Source organism: Fundulus heteroclitus, chromosome 18 (genome assembly GCF_011125445.2).
Source record: "Fundulus heteroclitus isolate FHET01 chromosome 18, MU-UCD_Fhet_4.1, whole genome shotgun sequence".
Taxonomy (NCBI): Eukaryota; Metazoa; Chordata; class Actinopteri; order Cyprinodontiformes; family Fundulidae; genus Fundulus; species Fundulus heteroclitus.
In genome coordinates this window covers 19,300,753-19,320,179 of record NC_046378.1, presented here as the reverse complement: position 1 = coordinate 19,320,179, position 19,427 = coordinate 19,300,753, and the positions used below count along the sequence as shown (strand labels likewise).

Here is a 19,427-nt window from a genome sequence, read left to right as displayed (position 1 = left end):
CCTTCTCAGCTCCCGGCAAGATGAAGACGGCTTCAGCCCTCAGTGTGCTGAGTTATAGTAACATGGCTGCGCCACATTGTTTTGTCAGTAATGGCCTGTTAATGATGTAAAAGGTAATTAGTAACCTGAATAAACCAGCACTGTTCCATTTAAAAACAAATAATAAAATACTTTATAAACACAGTAAAAATAAACATAGTGAAATTGACAAAAATTATAAAGATATCAGATTTTTGAGTCTGGAAAAGGAGTACGTTTAAAAAAGATGTTTCAAACCTGTAGAATTTGATCTTGATTGGGTTATAAAAAATTCAGCAAGAATTGGACACGTTTTCTATAAAGTGTCCTGACATAACTTTTGTAGCAAATTGTTTGTAAACAAACTAAATTGGATTTGATGACATCTGAATTATCAGTGTTAATTTAGAGTGTTCGGTAGCTATAACTTAGGTCTATGTAGGAATTCACCCAAAGTGATTAGCTGATTACCTGCGAGCTTTAACATAAATACCACATAATCTTTATAAAACCAAGAAGTAATTTTGATGAAGTGGGAATGCTTTTTGATGATAAAATGTATATGTTTGCAAAAGGTGGAGACCAATTAGACCCCAAGGTACTCCGAACAAACCAGAATTATGGGTCTAAACCAGTTAAACAAAGTAGGAAAGATGCTAAATTATCAAAAAACAATTAATTTAGCATTATTGTAGTCATTAAGTATGTCTTCGTACAAGTATACGAGTAATACCAAGCCGCGCTATGATACTTCATTAAAATTTAAATGTATACCTTGCTACTAAGGTTTGCTGCTAAAGATGTTTGCTTGTACAGCCATGCATATTACACATTTTACATTGTTGTTCTTTATATTCGGCTGGTGTCTTTTCTCTATTTAACTTTCCCGACAGAGCTGCCTTAATTAGTTGTGGCTCATATTTGGGAGTGTGTAGAAACATTCTCCAGAGATTTTGCCAAGAAAGTGTTTTTTTTTTTTTTTTTTTCAGCTGCTAGACACTCAGATTGGTCAAACCCTCACAGACATCCTGAAACATCTCTGAAGCAGAGACCAGAGAGAGAGAGAGAGATATTTTGGTAGAGTGGCAAAGAGTAACTATAACAATAACAATAAAGCTGTTATTAATCACACTTTGGGAAACCTTGCTCTAGAGACGACTTTGCAATGAAGGAATTTCGTAAAATGAAAAACATCATGGACAACCCTAAGCATCCTCTTAATCAGGCTGTCGTACAACAGCAGATTGTCTTAAGTCAGAGGCTCCTCCAGATCCGCTGTAAGATACACTGGTAAAGGAGATCCTTCCTGCGGCCATCACCCTCTACAACAACTCATTGAAGAAACCCCTGTAACATGAGTTACACCAGCATTTAATTTCCCTTTGGGATTGATAAAGTATTTTTGAATAGAACTGAATTGAATATTTCAAGACATTCCCAGTTGGCAATTTGCAGACAAAACATATTGTAATGATGCCCACATTGCAGCCGAAGTACCGCCAAAAGGGTTTATTCAAAATATGAGCTGCTATTTCCTGAGGCTGCAGCTCACGCCTCTAACAGAACTGCATGTGTTCAACTCCCGAGCTTGCGGCTAACAACAACACACGCACACGCACGAACACCACTTCCTGGTCCTAGTCCTCCCGCTCCTGATCTCCCCGCCCACATGGCATCATAGACCTATCACATGTGGTGCGGGAGCCAGCAGCGTCAGACAAGGAAAACCCACGACGCTCACATTCAACAATAAGGGTTGTAATGCAACTCATAACAAATGCATAATGATAAGGAACCCCAGCAGAACCGAAACACAATATTGAAAAAGTTGCTACTATTGAATTCCCTATATTCTTGACCTTGCCTTCAGCGGACAACAAAGATAAATTTAATAAGTGTAATTATAACCCTATTTTTTACCATTGATTAGTCTGTCGAAGAACATGAGATCTATTTCTATTTTAAAATACGGTTAACAAATTTTGCCCCAGGAAAAAAAAAAGAACCCAGACATTTTTTCTCTGAGAAATCTTGTGTAACCTGCAAAGTAGTGTTTTTATTTTGAAAAATGCACTCACAATCATATTTTTTTTGTTATAATTTATTTCCTTCTTTCTCTGCAAAAACACCTATAAATCCTGCTCCCTATACTTAAATACATTTTTATTAAATTGTGCAAGTTTTTTTTTTTTTCCATTGCAAGAAACACGTTGATAAAGAACCCAGAGCACTGTGTGGCTCTATTACTTTGTGTGTGCAGTTTAGACCTCACTGTCTGGCTTTCTGCACCATCTAATGTCACAAACTCAATGTGAAATGGTCTTTGATGGGCCTGTAAAACTGTAGTTGATGGATACAGGAAGCATACCAGGAAGGCGGTTTAAAAGAGGATATTTCAAGCTCATCAGAGTGATTCAGCGTAATACTATAGAGGAAGCTGAACTGACAGCTTCCAGACACAGACTGGAAAGCCAGCAGCAGCTGGGACTGATGTCTCAGGAGTAATCACACACAGGTTGTATGAAAACAAACACACATACAGTGATATACTGCCACACAGACAGGCCAGAAGACATTTAGACTCAGACACAATTATAGAGGGTTTTAGACATGATGTCGGTAGCTAGGAAGTACAGCAGCCGGTGTTAATTTGTTGGAGAAGATGAAGGAATGAGTTTGATAACTTGAAATAGCCTCAACAAAATTGGTCTTTCCATGACAGATAAATTGCTCTGCTGTCGCCATAGCAAAAATCACAATAAATATCTGTTGACGGCGAAAAGTGTGGAGTGTAATTTTGCCACTGCTTTAAATGGAAATGGCAGGTGGGAAACTGTGCAAGCAATTTTCCACAAAGTTATGTCCTTTCTGTGTGACTTTGCTTATCGATATCAAGAAATGTTGAACACATGTGATGAAATCTGCCAAATTGTCAAGGTGAGCCCAGTGAAGCTGTCAGGTATACTGTGCTTTACAACTCTTAAGATCCTTTTTAATCATAAATGCACAGCATACTTTTCTCGGAAGCGGGCTGGTGTCATTTTCAGATGATTTAATGATGGTGTAAAGAGATAGTTTTCAAATCGGAGCCAGCACGTGTTTTTTTAGACATGCTTTAAAATACAAACAGTTAATTTACGAATAACGTTTATGCTTCTGCTTCAATAAAAATGGATTCAAATGTCATATTTAAAGATAAAGTGCTTAGAGAAAATATTTTCCACCTTACAGATCTTTTTTTTTTTTTTTGCCAAACTTGTTTTATATCATGACAAAATTTAAAATAACCTGAATAAATACAATAATGCAGTTTTCAAATCCATCCATCTATTGACACCAGCCCAGGGGGGGCTGATGTCTATCTCCAGCAGTCACTGGGCCAAAGGTGGGGTACGCTTTAGACAGGTTGCCAGTTTTGCAGTTTTCAAATGATAATTAAATCTATTAAGGGACAACAGCTGTACAAATCATACGTAAAATAAAAATAAAATGCCCCCCCAAACCTAATAAATGGGTGTGCTGCCCATGCCAACAATGACTGCCATCAACCATTTGAGATAACGCAAACAGTTTTGGTCCACATCTCTTTAAATGCCGTTAAAAGTCATTCAGAGGTGCACTCTCCGCATTTCCCAAGTGCAATTCAAGTTAAAGTCAAAAACTCGTGACCAGAGCTCTCTTTCATTAGTCTCTGGTGGTGAGCAGAATAATATTTCCAGGACCTTAGAAAGATAGAACATGCTGCATCCAGTCTTGGGCATCATCAAGGTGGTAATAGCAATATCTGATGGGCCTTTGTCATTTCTTTGGGTCAGCAGTGTTGATTTTCTCCTTGGAACTCTGAGTTAGGTCTGCTTTAGATGGTATTGGCTCTTAGGACCTACTTGATGGAGGGTTCCCGGGAGTTGGTCAGCCACTTCTCCTGTGGTCCCAAGGACTTAGAAGTGGCTTGGTAACAACTTGGAGTAGGGTTGATATGTGTTAATTAATTTGTTTCTCTTCTGTTCTTGATTTTTTTTTTTTTTTTAGTAAAAAAAGGTTTCTTGATTCTACACGTCTGGGAGTACCAAGGCCAGATGGGAACTCAGATATTGTGCTTAATCACAGTTCACTCTCGATTTAACAAGGAATGTTTTACTTTTTTATACAGGACCAGGTTGGCTTGTATGGCCTTTGTCTCTTAACAAATTAAATGATTTGAAAACCGTTTTGGTTATGTTTATCTCCTATTAGATGTTGTCTGATCAATGTCATCGGAGTATAATAATAAAGGCAAAAACAGAAGAAAGCTCTAAAAAACCTTTTCACATCTCTGTATACTTCCAGCAAGATGTTTTTCCAACATATTGGTTTGAATGTGGTTAAACTATTTTTTCATAAATAATTCATAACAAAATGCAACTGAAGATAATTTTTCCATAAGAAAATGATTGAACTCTGTTAGTATTTCTTCATTTGTATTAAGGTTCCCTCTGTTTGTAAGTCACTTCACGCCGGTGTGTCATGTCTTCTGTGGTTGGCACCAGAATACTAAACAGATTGGGCCGAGCAAATTTCAAGGTCAGGTAAATGCCAACAGCGCTACCGCAAATCAGGCCTCTACCGCCTTGTTCAGTTTGTGTTTTTCCCCATTACACACCTCAACAAATGTGGAAAATTAACTCATAACCTCCCAGAAGCTGCCAACATAAGAATAAAAAGTGATTTATAAAACACCGCCAGGATTGTTTTGCTTAAGTGCGGTTTGCTTTAATAAGGACGAGTTTTATTTACCCTACCAGAGCTGAACTGTATTAACCTGAGACTGAGTTCAGTACAGTTTGAGACCTTGGTTTTATGTAGCCCTTAAATATGTGTTTTTTGAGAAATACAGTTTCACATCAACTGAATGGTGAAGTTACAAGTTGAAAAGCTATTCACTGTAAATATTGTTGGTGAATACGGTTTATCGCATATCACATTAAAGTTCACAGCGCAAAACAGACCGTATTTGTCAGATCCCAGAAGGAACTGCATTGACCACACAGTCAATAAAAATTATGGAATACATTTATTACAAGAAAATATGGACAGAAATAAAAGTCTTAGCCTATTAAGAGTGGATTAAAAACCAGAAAAGTTCAGTACGGGCAGCAAACATTTAGAGAAAACATCCAGGCATCTTGAGAATCTTCTTTCTGGCTTCACTTCTTCAGTGGGCATCTCCTGGATTGCCCACTGAAGAGGGGGACACGGTTTGGCACGTTATGGACTAAACCGCAGCTGATTTTTAATTTTACCATTCAAGTGACCAAGTCAGATGTTTTAGAACCAGTGGGGACGCATAGATCCGGCCCAAATCTGATCTTCTCAAGTCACGTTTGAGCCACTTAGGCTACGTTCCCGCTGCAGGTCTTAATACTCAATTCTGATTTTTTTCTGAATTTTTTTTTTTTCGGAGGTTGTTCCCATTACTTTTAAAATGTTGCCTTTATCTAAATTCAGTCTGACCCACATGGGCAAAACAACTTCACAGACCAAGTTCATTCATAACTCTAGGAAGTTGAGGGCATCTTTTAATAATATATATCAGCGCCTCTCATCTCGACTCCAAAGGCAGGACACTCGTAACAATAATTTTCATTGCTTTCCGATTAGTGAAAAATTCTTCGGGATTGAAAAGTCTTTTGTGTGCAGCAGTATACACAAGTTTTGCTGTGCGCTGCGTCCCCTGCTTGTCGTAATCAGCCCCGTTGCAAAGTGATAAAAATGATTGCGTGTCCTGCCTTTGAATTGATATCAGGCACTGATATATTATTAAAAGTTGCCCTCGACTTCCTAAAGTTCTGAATAAACTTGGTCTATGTGACGTTATTAACATCCCTGCCCCACCAGTCCTGGCTGCATCCCTGCAGCCAAATAGACACCTCTGCAGCCAGAGCTTTGTAAAATGCCAGAGTTTCACTTTCTTTTTATTAGTGTACTTTCCCCTCAGCACTCGATGACACCTTAGTTCTGTTGGACTCTTTAATCCATAAAACCTATTTCTTCTATGTTTATTGGGGCAAAGCGGGCTGGTGAAGTCATTCATATTGTTCTTTGAGCATGCGCGTAGATATACGCAGCATTTTAAAAGTAATGGGAACCACCTTGCAAAAATATCCGATTGCAGAAAAATGGGAATTGAGCATTAAGACCTGCTGTGTCGTAGTTTGTACAGGGGGCTTCTGTTTTAAAACTCAGGTTTCAAAATGGTTGTCTAGACCCTCCTCCCTTCATTGACACCTCTTTTAACTAACTGCGTTGCTCTGCGGTTTTTCTAGAGGAAATGTTATTCACCACTGCACGACTCCCTCCTGTTTTCACGCACATTGTTTGGGCCAGGCAGTGCCGACGCTCAATCTGACAAATGCAGCCAATACAATTACCGTTTCATGGATGTTTGCCTTCTGGGTGTGGAAATTAAAATCCCCACTGCACCGGTAAAGTTAAGTAAATCAGTTTGCTCCGCCCAGCATGCGTCCTTGTGTATCAAAGCCGTTTTTCTATGTTAGATGTTTATTTTTCCCCTACTATATTTCAATCATGTCGAATCTGTGCATGGAACAGGATTCCTCTGGAAATTACCTTTCATTAGAAGCCTTCGCTGGTGTCTCTGTGTAAAAAAGTCAACAGGAGTCACAGCCTTTTGAAGTTGGCATCTCCATTTTTGGACAGTTTGGATGAATTTGGATAACTCTTGGAGAACGCCATGGCGTAACCACAGCAGAAAAGGTCCAGAATTGTAATTTCTATGCTACTGACTTCAACTTTGAAGAAAAGCTTGTGTCTGTTAGATCCTTTATTTTTTTCCGACATTACCTCATGCATCAGTCTGCAGCTGCATGACAAAGAAATAAATTAAAAACAAGAACAAAAATGCATAATTTATGTGTGTTCCAACTTCAATAAGTACAAACTGGTTACCAGTACAACAAATTGGATTGCCCAGTTGAAAAATGTAAAGTGTTACCTTTGCAGGGAGACCAAGCTTTTGCATCTACCCCAAAGGGGTAAAGGGCAGAATCGAATTGAATGTGTGTATGCTTTTCTAGGTGTTTTTGACATTTTAGGTGTGATAGTTGGTCCTTTTTTATTTTGTTCTATGCTGTTCTAGGCTCTTTTTTCTTCAGCTTTTAAAGACAGTGTAACTGTTTGTTGTTAAAATGTAAATACAATTACTGATTTTTTTTAAAAACAGCAGCATTTTTTTTTTCAAAATATTAAATGTTGATTTTACTTGGCATAATTTAGCAAAATTACAGAAATGAAAGAAAAAGTCTTCAAGTAAGTTATTTGGTCTTTATGCCTTTTATAAGGGTCTGTTGTTATGACAGGAAATTGTGCTAATATTTTTATCATGTTTTTCCAACTCTATCAATAGACAGGATTAAATTTCCAAATAGCTGGCACATCTAAGAGTGGCATCACAAGTGGAGCGACGTGTTGAGCTTTTGTCTGTTAAAACAGATCACCAGACCCTGAGGATGCCTTAATTGGATTAGAAAGCATTAACAGCATTTGATTGTATTTTAGGTTTGCATGAAACACATTAGTCATGTCATGTAATTGTCTGACATGTCGGATGCAGTCTTTACAACACTTTGCAGAGCGAGCTGACATTTATGGGCGCCCTCGTGTACCCTTTAGTTCCACCACCGTGCCACTGTGACATCTGTTCGCCCCAGTGAAGATGGTGAAGCAGTAAGGTGCTTAGGCTGACTTTAAACCAGTCAGCCGGAAGAAAACCCTGGCATTACCAACGGAGTAAAGCTAGTAGAAGCGAGCAGGAATGATGGAATGGATAAGAATAGAAATTCAAAGCAGGAAACAGAATAAGAGAAACAACAGAAATGGAAATAGTAGAATACACATGACTGCATTCGTTTGAAACGTCAAAAGCAGGGCCGCCGCCAGACATCCGACCCTCATGTGTTTTCTGTGTGTTTTACCGACAGGCTTGTTGAACTTGGAGCAGCTCCTCAGACAGTTCCTCATCTCCAAGGAGACCCTGTCGGTGCGCATGCTGGATGATAGCCAGGACCCGACCCCTCTCCTGAAAGAGATCCGAGATGACAAGACGGCCACCATCATAGTGGACGCCAACGCCACCATGTCACATATCATTTTAGAGCGGGTAAATAGACGTCACATAACGTTCGTGTTATTTATGAGCCGACATGCTTGACGTGATTTTTTACTCTTTTTTTTTTTTTTTTTCCCCATCATATGAAAACACGGCACCGTCATGCAACATTTTATTTTTCGCCAAAAAAAAAGCTAAGGCAGCAGCAGTCCCCATTTTTTTTAACTACAGAAATTTTTTCTCCACGATTCTAAAAAAATAGTAAATGTAATTTTCACCACAGAATTTTCGGTTTTGTCCTAAATTACAAGGCTTGTGATGAGAATTTCAACGATTTAGGCTTCTAGAAAAATTCAGATTGTTAGTTAGTCACAAAGGGTTAAAAAGAAAACTAACTGCGCTGAAACACCAGTGCTGAAACAAACCAGTTATATTAAATCAGTGAACATGTATGAGGACATCAAGTTAAATATTTTTAAGTAAATAAAAGCCAGAAAATAAAGTTTAGAGAATTCTGCAGAGATTTTAGGGATGAATAATGTCTAATAACAGACGCGTGTTTCCTCTAAGTCTAATGCAAAGGGATAATACACATTGAAAAGTGAAGCAAAATGCTCTTTTTATCCTTCCTAAAGCTGTTGGTTCCCTTCTTTAAAGAGACACTTTTTACATTAAAATGTAAATGTAGTATGCAAAGCTATAAAGCAGAACAGCTTTCAGACCGTATTAGTAAGTCCGCTTTCGATCTCTATTTATGAGCGACCTTTTGGTGCTTTTTTACTAATGGAATATGTGAGTAGTTACTGTCTCAGAATATTACTAACAGGATAAAGTGAACCTCCACTTTTTTAATGGACACGTGGGTTCTTAAGAAGCCTTGATAGCATATTTCCCCTTTTAAAGAAAAATGCACCATATTGTTTCCTAAACTCAGTAAATGGATGTCTGGTGAGGGGTTAACATTAAATGACAGAGAAGAGTGCTAGGGGGAAAAGATTTTTATCCATTTATTTCATTTTTAAGCATTGCACTGGTCTACATACTGCAGCAATCAGTCTGTTCTCATTCAGGGTTCTTTTTACACCATTTCCTAACAACTTTCTTTTCCCTTTTGTGGTCTGCTGTATCCACTTTAAAAGGTATGCCTTTAAAAAATATTCAAATATCATTTCCACATTTGAGCACATCAACATCAGAAAATTCAGGATGTTCTTATGTGTTGTTTACTTGGTAAATAACAAATCATATATGCCATAAGCTTATTTGCTATATAAAGTGCATAACTCCGTATAGAAAAGCATAATAGGGTGAAGTAGACAGAAAACAATGCATGTTGTTTTTTTTTACATTTTTGTGTACAAAATAAAACTGGAGACTCGTCTCAGCTGATCTGTACGACTGATACAGCTGGCAGGCTCAACCAACAAAATCTCATAAAAACACAAGAGGTTCAGTTGAAATAACAAAACAAAAACATCACCAAACGAAGCAATGGTTTTCTGGGAAATAGTAGCCTGTTTACTATTCACTAACTCAAGGGTTCTCAAATGTTTCAGCCTGTGACCCACAAAATCAGTCACTGCCCTGTCTGTAGCACGGGTATCCCCCTTTTGGCGTGGGGATGCTTTATTTATTTATTTTTTAAATTGTGAGAATAAAGTCATAATATTACAAGAATAAAGTTCTATTTTTATAAGAATTCTTACAAAGAAGTGCAGCCATTCCCCTGCATTAAAACGAGGGGCATGTTGTAAAGTTGTACTGGTTGTAAGGGAATGCTAAATCTTTTTAGCACATCAGCATCAAATCAACCCAGCCAGGCGGTCCCGACCCCCACTTTGGAAACCCATGCACTAACATAGCGTTATATACGGCTGATATCAACATTTTCATTTTGAGCCGTTTTTATGTTGCTAAAATCTCTTTCTACTAAGGGAGCAATATTACTTTTTTATCCATCCATCCATCCATCCATCCATCCATCCATCCATTTATCCATTGTCTTCTGCTGCTTCTTGATTGGATCTCAGGGGAAACAAGTCTAAGAGGATTCCCTCTCCCAAGCAACATCCCCCAGCTCATTCTGGGGGATCCCAAGGCGTTCCCACTGCAGATGGGATATATTGTCTCTCCCACTGACTTCTGGGTCTTCCCCTGTGTTTCCTCCTGGTGGAAGTCCTCCAAAGATAGTCGACTGTCCAAGGGACATCCTGATCAGGCTACCCTCTAGTTATACCTAAACTCCCCCTGCTTGAGGTGGAGACTGACCCCCAACCAAGAGGGGCAGTACACTTTTTTTTTGGTCAAGTACCATGGCCTCAAGCTTAGAAAAGCTGACTCTCAGTTCATTTCAGTCGCTTGTATCTGGGAGAGCATTACTTCTCCTTCACACGATCTCCTTTAACACTGTAACATGTTTGCTGTGTCAACTGTATGGCTTGCAGCAAACTGCAAACAGGACGTCTGTCATTGTTTTTCCAACTCTGGCTTTCTTCTTGCCGTGCCACAAAGCCCAGATTGATGTGTAGCACAGATAGTGGTGGTCTGTCAGTGAATTCTCCCACCTTCGGTGTGTTTCACTGCAGATGCTTCAGATCAGGGATCATCAACCTTTTTAAAGCTGAGAGCTACTTCATCGGCACTGTGTCATACGAAGGGCTACCTGTACTCACCTTTGAACTACAAGAGTCCAAGCTTTTTTAACAAGCTTGTGGGCACCACTTTTGGTCCTTGGTGGCTAGCTGGTGCCTGTGGGCACCATGTTGGTGACCTCTACTTCAGAGAATCCACGGATCCTTTTCTGATTAATTCTCTCCTTGCTCAGTACATCAGTTCAGGTGGACGATTGTATCTCTGTAGGTTAGGAGCTGTGTTATACTCTTTCCATTTCCAGATGATAGATTGAACAGCGTTCTGCGATATGTTCAAAACTTGGGATTCTGTTTTCTAACCTAACTGCTAAGGAAACTTCTCCCCAACTTTATCCCTGACCTGCCTGCTGGGTCCCTGTGTCTTCATAATGCTGTTTGTCCGCTAATGTTATCTGACAAACCTTTTTGGCTGTCACAGCTGTTCTTATACTGAGATCAAATTAAACACTGTTGGACTCCATTTGTGATCAAATGACTCCTGAAGTTGCTGGTTTCACTGCATGTTATTTAGGTGTGTGGGACTAAAGGGAGCACAACACATTTTCCAGATTAGATATCTTTTTTCTGTACACTTAAAATTTGTGTTGGGATTTCATGTGGTGGACCAACAAAACGTGGTGCACAATTATGAACGTTTGCCCTTTTAACAGGACTGTATATACTGCTTTTTGTCCTCTTTACATGCTATGATGTAAGAGACATTCCTGTGTCAGATTGGTTTAAAGTCCAAATTGTTATGCTTAGCTCAGAGAAGCCAAACATGTCCGAACTGAGTGGCTGCATGTCCACCAGTCTCAGACAATGCTCAGAGCGCTTGTCCAAAGGGGATAAATGAGTTTTTCTGCAACCATGTTTATATTAAAACCATTTAAGACAAAGGTCTGGCTCTCTGAAGCTTTAGCATTCACGAGGTCTTAGGTCAGCAGTGTTAGCATTCTGAATAGCAGCTGTGCAGAAGCAGACTGCGTGGATGGTGAACCCACTGCTATTTGGAACAAAGCAAAATTGTAAAATGAATAAGGGATAGTTTAAAAAGCGGTGAAAGGTTTACTTTTTTCATCGGATGATCGTCTTGTTTATGTTCCGCTCCCTCTCTATGAAATGTGTGCAGCAGCAACCAGACATCATGATGCAAACACTGTTGTGAATTGTTAAAAACAGTAGTCACCCAAAGAAAATTTGTCACACATTGTTATATATAATTTTCTGCATCAGATAAAAAAACAACAACATCAGCTGTTCATCCTAAAGTTGAGCTTTTTGTGTGAAACTAAAGGGTAAATGCTAAGCAACAATTTCCATAAAACAACATAATAATTACTATAGCTGAAGTAGTTTTAAAGCGGCAGTGCACAAAGAAGAGGACGTGTGGAGAGGTTATTTGGAGTTCAGTCACAAAAATGTATTTGATGTTTTGCTGTAATAATTATCGCCTTTCTGCTTCTTAGCGGTTTATTTTCTAAGCTTCTTTAACACACCTTATCTGAATATTCCTGATTCATAACGGAGTGGCATGCACTCATGTTAACAGCAAGTATTCAGAGGTTAGACCGTTCACAGAAACGACAGCTAAATCTTTGTTGTTAAGCTCACTTCAGTGGCACAAAACCCTCAAATCATCTTCATGTGGGAGTGATTCGTTATGCAAATTTTCAGCATGGAAATATGAAAACATCCAACGGTTAGAAGGAAATATTCAAGGTCTGGTTTTCAAAGTAGCTGGCTTGATTCATTCATTTTAAGGTTGTTGGTTTTTTTTTTGCCCTTTGTACACACAGATGCAGTTAATATTAATGGTTTTAAGATAGCCTTTTATTTCTAGTTTGATCAAACTAAAGTCGCTGTTAAAGAATTTCTGTTGAAATCATGTGTTTTTAAGAACGTAATGTCTAAAAAGTTCACCCTGCCCTTCGCAGCTGCTCCTCGCCGTCTTTGATTTAATCATATTGTGTGACAGCGTTGAGCAGCATACCAATAGGGTACAGAGATTAATTGCTCCATCGAGAGGCTTCGTTAGACGATGATGCGTCAGTGCTTATCGAGATGTGGATTTGATCTGTATGCTCAGATGAAGCTCAAGTTACACGACTCGGTGACCTCTCAACTTTTTGTCTCCGCTTTTTTTTTTTTTTCCTTAGCGCTTCATGTTTTGTGCTTCTCCGGCCCGTTGTGGGTCGGACTTTAAACTTTAGACTCTTGCCCATGTGAGCTTGTTTTTCCTCGCTTTTTACGTCTCCCTTTGCCCTTCTTGTCATTTTCCCTGCAGGCATCAGATCTGGGAATGCTGTCTGTCTACTACACTTACATCTTCACCTCTCTGGTAAGGAAATGCATGGTCATGTTGGCAATTAGAATACAAATTTCACACCTAAAGGAGCACATCAGTAATCTAACGCTGCGCTCATGTCATGTATTAAAACAGAAAACTTTAATTGGTGCTCCACTTTGAATTAATGATTCATTAGAAGGAGCTTATATAGAGGAATGATTGCATGGATTCATTATTACAGGGTTAAATGGTCAATTTTCTCCCTCATTTTGTCGGACTGTAAATTGGAGAGCTGTCGTAGCGGCCGTCATAGCTCCAATCACCACAGGCCATTTCAGAAGCAACTAAATAAATATTTTAAAAATGTCGTTTTTGCTACTAGTACTACTTGTGGCCTGGCTTCTCTTGGCCATTTTTCTTCTCTGTTTATGACTACAGGAGTTGACCAGGCTTCTGCTGAATGAACGATTTTTACAATTTAACATCTGTTTGATCGTGAGTTTATATATATATATATATATATATGTGTGTGTGTGTATATATATATATATATATATATATATATATATATGTATGTACTAATGATGAAGCCGAGCTGGTTTTGCTTGCATGTTCAAATGTAAATCAAATGTTAATGTAAAACCTCTAAACTGTCTGTCTAATGCTTTTCTCAAACACATTTCTTATTCAATCATAAATGTTTATTTAAGTGTTATTGCAGCTCTGTTGTGGGCATTATTACTGTCTGATGGTTTAAAAGGGGCCCTATTAGCAAAGCATTAGCCTTTGTAAGAGAGTTTTTCATTTGGTTTGAGGGTAAGATGGCTTCTCTGAAGTGGTTTTGGTCTGTTGAAAACTTTAGAGTGATCTGGGTAACCATAATCCTGCTTGTCTTGAGATTTAATTCAAACTTTTGAAACAAGGGTCCGTACGTTTTTCCAGTCTTTCATGATTATCCAGGCCTTTAAATGTTCCCCCACAGTTCTGCTGCATTTTTGCCCTGATATGTACTGATTTAGTATTTATAGTATGTTATGAATCTTATCCTCGTTCCTTGAATAAACAAATACAATTTATTTACTGTATATAGTGCAAATTCACCACCGATGCAGGCTTGAGGCACTTAACTAGACAATCAGGTCCAATACCTATTCGTTTAAACTCACTGGCCACTTTATTGGGTATACTTTTTCCATTTCTTATTAGTGCTAATGTTGGACCAACTAGTAGATTTCACTCCTTAGATGTAGTGAAGATGGGGTTTAACAATGTCAGAAACAGCATTTGAGGGATTTTGAACATAGCATGTTTGTTGTTGCTGGTCGTCAGACCCTTAATGTTTCAGAAACTTCTGGAGTACATGGATTTTTGTCTTTGGTTTATAGAAAATGGTCCTGAAAAACAGAAAATAGCCAATGAGCTGCAACAAAGTAAGCCATAGTCTATATCAGATTTCAGAGGAGAACTGGCAGGTGGGTTTGCGATGATAGAAAGTCAGCAGTAACATGAATACCCACCGTTACAACACGCTAGGTGCCGGTTCTTTAAGCTAAGATCAGAAAAGTGAGACTGTAATTCACACCTGCTCACCTAAATTGACAAAAAACTGAAAGAAAAATGTCTGATCCTGTGAGTCCTGATTTCACCTACAATGTTCAAGTGATGGTTTCAGAATTTATCATACGCAACATGCTATTGGCTGAATCAGATATTGAGCCATCCTGGTTTGAATAAAGTATTCAGGCTGGTGGTGTTGGTTTAATTATATATTTATTTCACCAGGGCTGGACTAAGTTTAGATTCTTTTTTAGACATGAGCTATGCAGATGGTCCTCAGAAATATGTGAGCGTACACGGGTATTAAGATCCACGGTTCAAAAAGTGGGGATGCACAATATGTGGCGCATTGGGGCGACGCACTAGAAGGTGCGCCAATTTTTCTATTTAACAGCTTTTTATAGTAAACAACTACAAAAAACGTAAGATTAAATTTAACACTCTTTAAGAAATGTATGATTTAGTTTTTTTTAAATGTATTGTGTCCATTTTATTCCTTGGTGCTATTAACCGTATGGGTTTAAAGTTGCCTGTAGTCATGATAAATACTGATGCTAAATATCTTGCAGGAATGTCACTGTAATCATGTTTATATTTTATATTTATGTTAATAATCCCACTGGCTGATATTAAATACAGAACAATTTATTCCAGAAATAAATATATGTATGTTTGCATATGTATTGTATATATTAAAATATACTTATATTACAATATATTAAAAAAATCTTAATTTCCTCACTTATTCATTACCTTGTAGTCTACTATCCATCTCCTCACCATCTCTAACTAGTTCTCTTTACATGGTATACTTACAAGAGGCTGTCTTGCAGTGAGGTGGCGTAAAGTTGGCCATCCATCTGTTAAGCAGAGCTCAAAGTAGCCAAACATATCAAAGCTGCAGCCCTGCATAGTTGGCTGGCTCAGATGACGACAAGAGCACCAGTCCCAAGAGAGAGAAAGGGCTTTTTTCCATGCCTGTTTACATCAAATCCACTTCAGAAAAAGGTCTCAGTCTCTGATGTTTTAGCATTCAGAGGGGTTTAGGTCAGCAGTGTTACGTTCTGAATGCTAACACTGAACAGCTGTATGATGCAGGCAGCTGTGCATAGGCAGACTGCCAGGGCTAACTCAGTAGTTCGAGCCATGTGAAACAAGAACATCAGAATTGCGACAAGCAGGAAAAATTGTTTGAAAGCAGCTAAAGAGATGTTTGTTTGCTTTTTTCTCTCAGATGATTGTTTTGTTTGTGCTTGGGCTGATGCATCGCCGGCAAATGCACAACATGTTGTGAATCTCAGACATAGTTGTGAATTTCATCAGCAGAAGAATATGTATCTTTTATCATCCGTGTCATTTTTTTTAACTGGATGGCGCTATAAGGCAGCATTATTGGGTGGAGTGGGTGTGGCTGATGATTGAAAGTTTAAATCTCATATTAAAAAAACAAAACAGAAAAACATTATCAACCATTTATCCTTAATGAGCTCAGATATTCTGGAAGTTTGTCTTGATCTAACCTTTGGCATGTGATACACTGCAACTTATTTTCTGCAACTTATTGTTACAGAGGTTTATGATTAAAGCCAATGCCTGTGTCTCTAAATCTAATGTACTTCTGTTGGTGTTCAAATCCCTACTGCTCACTGATACTATGTGGTATATAAAGAATCATTTTCCAAATATCTTTGCTCAGGAGGCCTAAATAAAGTGGGCTTCTTCCAAAGACAGACTTGATAATCTGAAAGCAGAGCGACATGACACATTCTTCTTTCTCTCTTTTCTTTGAACTTCTTCCATTTCAGGTCAATGCGCTATTATAAATTACATTTGTAATAGATTATCATGGAGGTCAGCCTCATTGAAGAATGTTACCAGCCTAAAGCTGTCCTTGCTTCATTAAGATGTCGATCAAACACCATTCTGAGAAATTAGATCACTAGGAGGCGCTAAAACAAGAAGTTACGCTATCTGACATTTCTGCAAACACGATGGTTAGGCTAGAGGAAAATAAATGTCCTTTTACTTAGACTTAGACTTAGACAACTTTATTTGTCATTTTGTACGCACAGAGTGCATACAAAATGACATTTCGTTTGCATACAGCTTGGAAAATCACAGTAAATTGCAGTAAATTACAGTAAATTACAAGATTTTATTTATCTTCATCAGCTTAAAACATGCACACTAAATCTAAAAATCTTATTTGGATTGCAGTACTTGCAATATTTCGGCAGAGGTAATGTAAGTATGAAACTGCCAGTGTTTAATTGTTCTTTTGAGGTAATTTATCCATCCATCCACAGCATCTGTACCTGCTTATCCGTGCATGGGTCTGGTGCTCATCTGCAGTATTCATTGGGACAGGTTAACCAAGCAGTCATGATTTTGAACTGTGGAGGGAAGCAGGAGTATCTGGCGAGAACCCACGCATGCTTAGGTAGAACATGCAAACTCCATGCAGAAGGACGTAGGGCCAGGGTTGGACCCCAGGACATTTTTCCTGCAAGGTGACAGCACTACCAAATGCACCATTGTGCAGCCCTGAAGTTATTCATTCAAACTTAAATATTTATCAATTAATCGTTCAAAGAGAGTCCCTTCTGAAGGTTTCTTAGATGCTTTTTAGATGAAAAATGTGAAAATTGTAGAATCCGGCCACTGACTGGAGGATAACTTTTGCAATAGGTTAAGATCTGAGAGAGTTATCTAAGAGGATCATAACGACGGTGGCTCAGAGAAAATGTGACGCTACAGTAAACTTAGCAGATAGCTGCACCCTTTTGTAGATTAATGAGGTTCAAAACACTTTGCTCTAATAGGGCTGTTGAGTGGATTCATATCAAGCTGTTTAAGATGACTTATTAACAGTGGGCTGGTTTCCTCCACAGCCCTTGACATATTATCTGCTGTTGTTCTAGCTTTCTGCTCTCCTCTTTACTTGAGCCAGCTTGTTTTCTCTCTGTGTCCACATGTAAATGCATTTCCTTTCCTCTGCTGAAAGACAACCCACAGATCTTTTGTATTTACAAATTACCGACCCAGGAGCCACCTCATACAGTGACACCAATTCTCTGAAAAAAAAAAAAACAGCTATTGCTCTTTGGTGCAGAACAGCTTTAGCTGACATCATTTAATGATCAGCTGGATGCCCTCAGCAGCCAGGGATGGCATGCAGAAGCTGTGAGATTAAAAACTGCTAAGCTTTTGTCTCCTTAGTTGTTGTAATTAGTGACTCATCCTATTTATTGTGTTTTAAATGGCTCTCGCTCTTACACAAAACACACAGAAGAGGACAAAGGAAAGTTTCAGGATGTTCTCTCCCTCAGCTTTTTCAACACTTTAATTGCACCTCCCTGAACATAACACATTTCATTTGTTGTTTGCTTTTTCATCCGCTTATGAAAGCACATCGCCATTTCACAAGGCTATCCTTTTCATGAAAGCAGCGTTTATGTCTTAAAGCAGCTTAAAATACTTTGAACCTGTAGTGTCAACCGTCATGTTCGCATAGCATGACATACAAGAAAATATCACTGGGTAGTCAGCCTTGTTTGATTAAAAAAACAAGTGAAATATGCGGTTTCCTCCATATTTTTTATACTCTGACTTGTTAGTTTTATTTACATCACAGAGTGGAAACCTCTGAACATACAGTTTTTTTTAGGATATTCTTGCTTTTGGAGTACACCCTTTCTGTGTTATACTCTTTTATGTGCTATATAGACAAACTTGCCTAGCCTCATGTAATTTGCTGTCTAGGCGATTTTTTTGATTTATTTTTTTTAAACCTGTCATTGTGTGTTTCAGCTTTTCTGAAATGCTACTTTACACAAATTCATGACCTTTGCAAAGTAAAAGTCATGAAATCAGATAGTAAAAAAAAACTGTGAAAAACAAACGCTATTAGGTGAAACAGCAACGAAACCTTATAGTAAAATTGAACAGAAATTTTATAATTTTGAATGAACGTTGCCTTATATCTTAGTGCTAAAGAGCAAAAAAAATAAAAAATCTCAAAAGTTGAGTGAGTTAAGTGTTTTCTCTAAATTAATCTTAAATGGCAATGACTACAGCTATGCCTGCTTCATAGATTGTCTGAGTGTGCTATCTGTGGCTACAAGAAGGTTCCTGTAAGACTTTATGTGTTCTGGAGCATTCAAGTGGATCGTGATTTCCTTTGCCTTTATTTCCTTGTAAAAAAAAAAGTCAATTGAATGTATTCATTTCAGTTTTATTTATATAGCGCCAATTCAGCACACATCACATGTCAAGGCACTTTACAATGTCAAATCCAAATTCGTTATTCTTTTGTTATAAAACCTCGGAACAACTTGTAAAGCTCAGAGTTATCAGCCTTTTATACTTGCTGGCTGTGGGGAAAAATATTTCTCCTGTGTTAGAAAGAAATCCTTTTAGTTTTTTTTTTCAAATGCAAACACTTCTGCCTACAGTATAACCTTTTCTTAAACAGCTCATCTTATGCTAACACAAGAAATACGAAAATAAACTTGCAGATCTCCATGTGTTATCAATTTCAAGAACAGCTCTTGATCTGTTTTAATTAAGTTTGTGGGGGCAGGCAGTTTCACCTTCAGATGGCACCTAATTAATTTTTTTTTGTAGAAGTCAAAGCTCAGTTCTGAGTTTAAAATTGGAGTTGCTGGCCAGTTAAAACTGTACGCCACAGCTAAACACTTACTGCATATTACTGCATAATATGATCAAAAGAATAGTTAATCAATCCGAATTGCTGTCAAGAGTTTTAGGCTGAAGTTGAACTCCCTGAAGGTTAGAAGTGAGCCAGAGGTCCCACAGTTTGTGATAA

The 19,427-nt window shown here is 38.2% G+C and overlaps 1 protein-coding gene across 2 annotated transcripts in view; it reads left to right on the top strand.

The window, feature by feature from the left end:
• grik4 (glutamate receptor, ionotropic, kainate 4) overlaps nt 1-19,427 on the top strand; it is a 510,201-nt gene that overhangs the window by 340,550 nt on the left and 150,224 nt on the right. For both annotated transcript variants that reach the window (XR_004933217.1, XM_036149710.1), the window contains exons 7-8: nt 7,995-8,173; nt 13,040-13,093. Coding sequence is in view for 1 of the 2 variants with exons in the window: in XM_036149710.1 (XP_036005603.1) it covers nt 7,995-8,173; nt 13,040-13,093 (233 nt within the window). In the remaining variant the exon portion in view is untranslated. The remainder of the gene's footprint in view (nt 1-7,994; nt 8,174-13,039; nt 13,094-19,427) is intronic.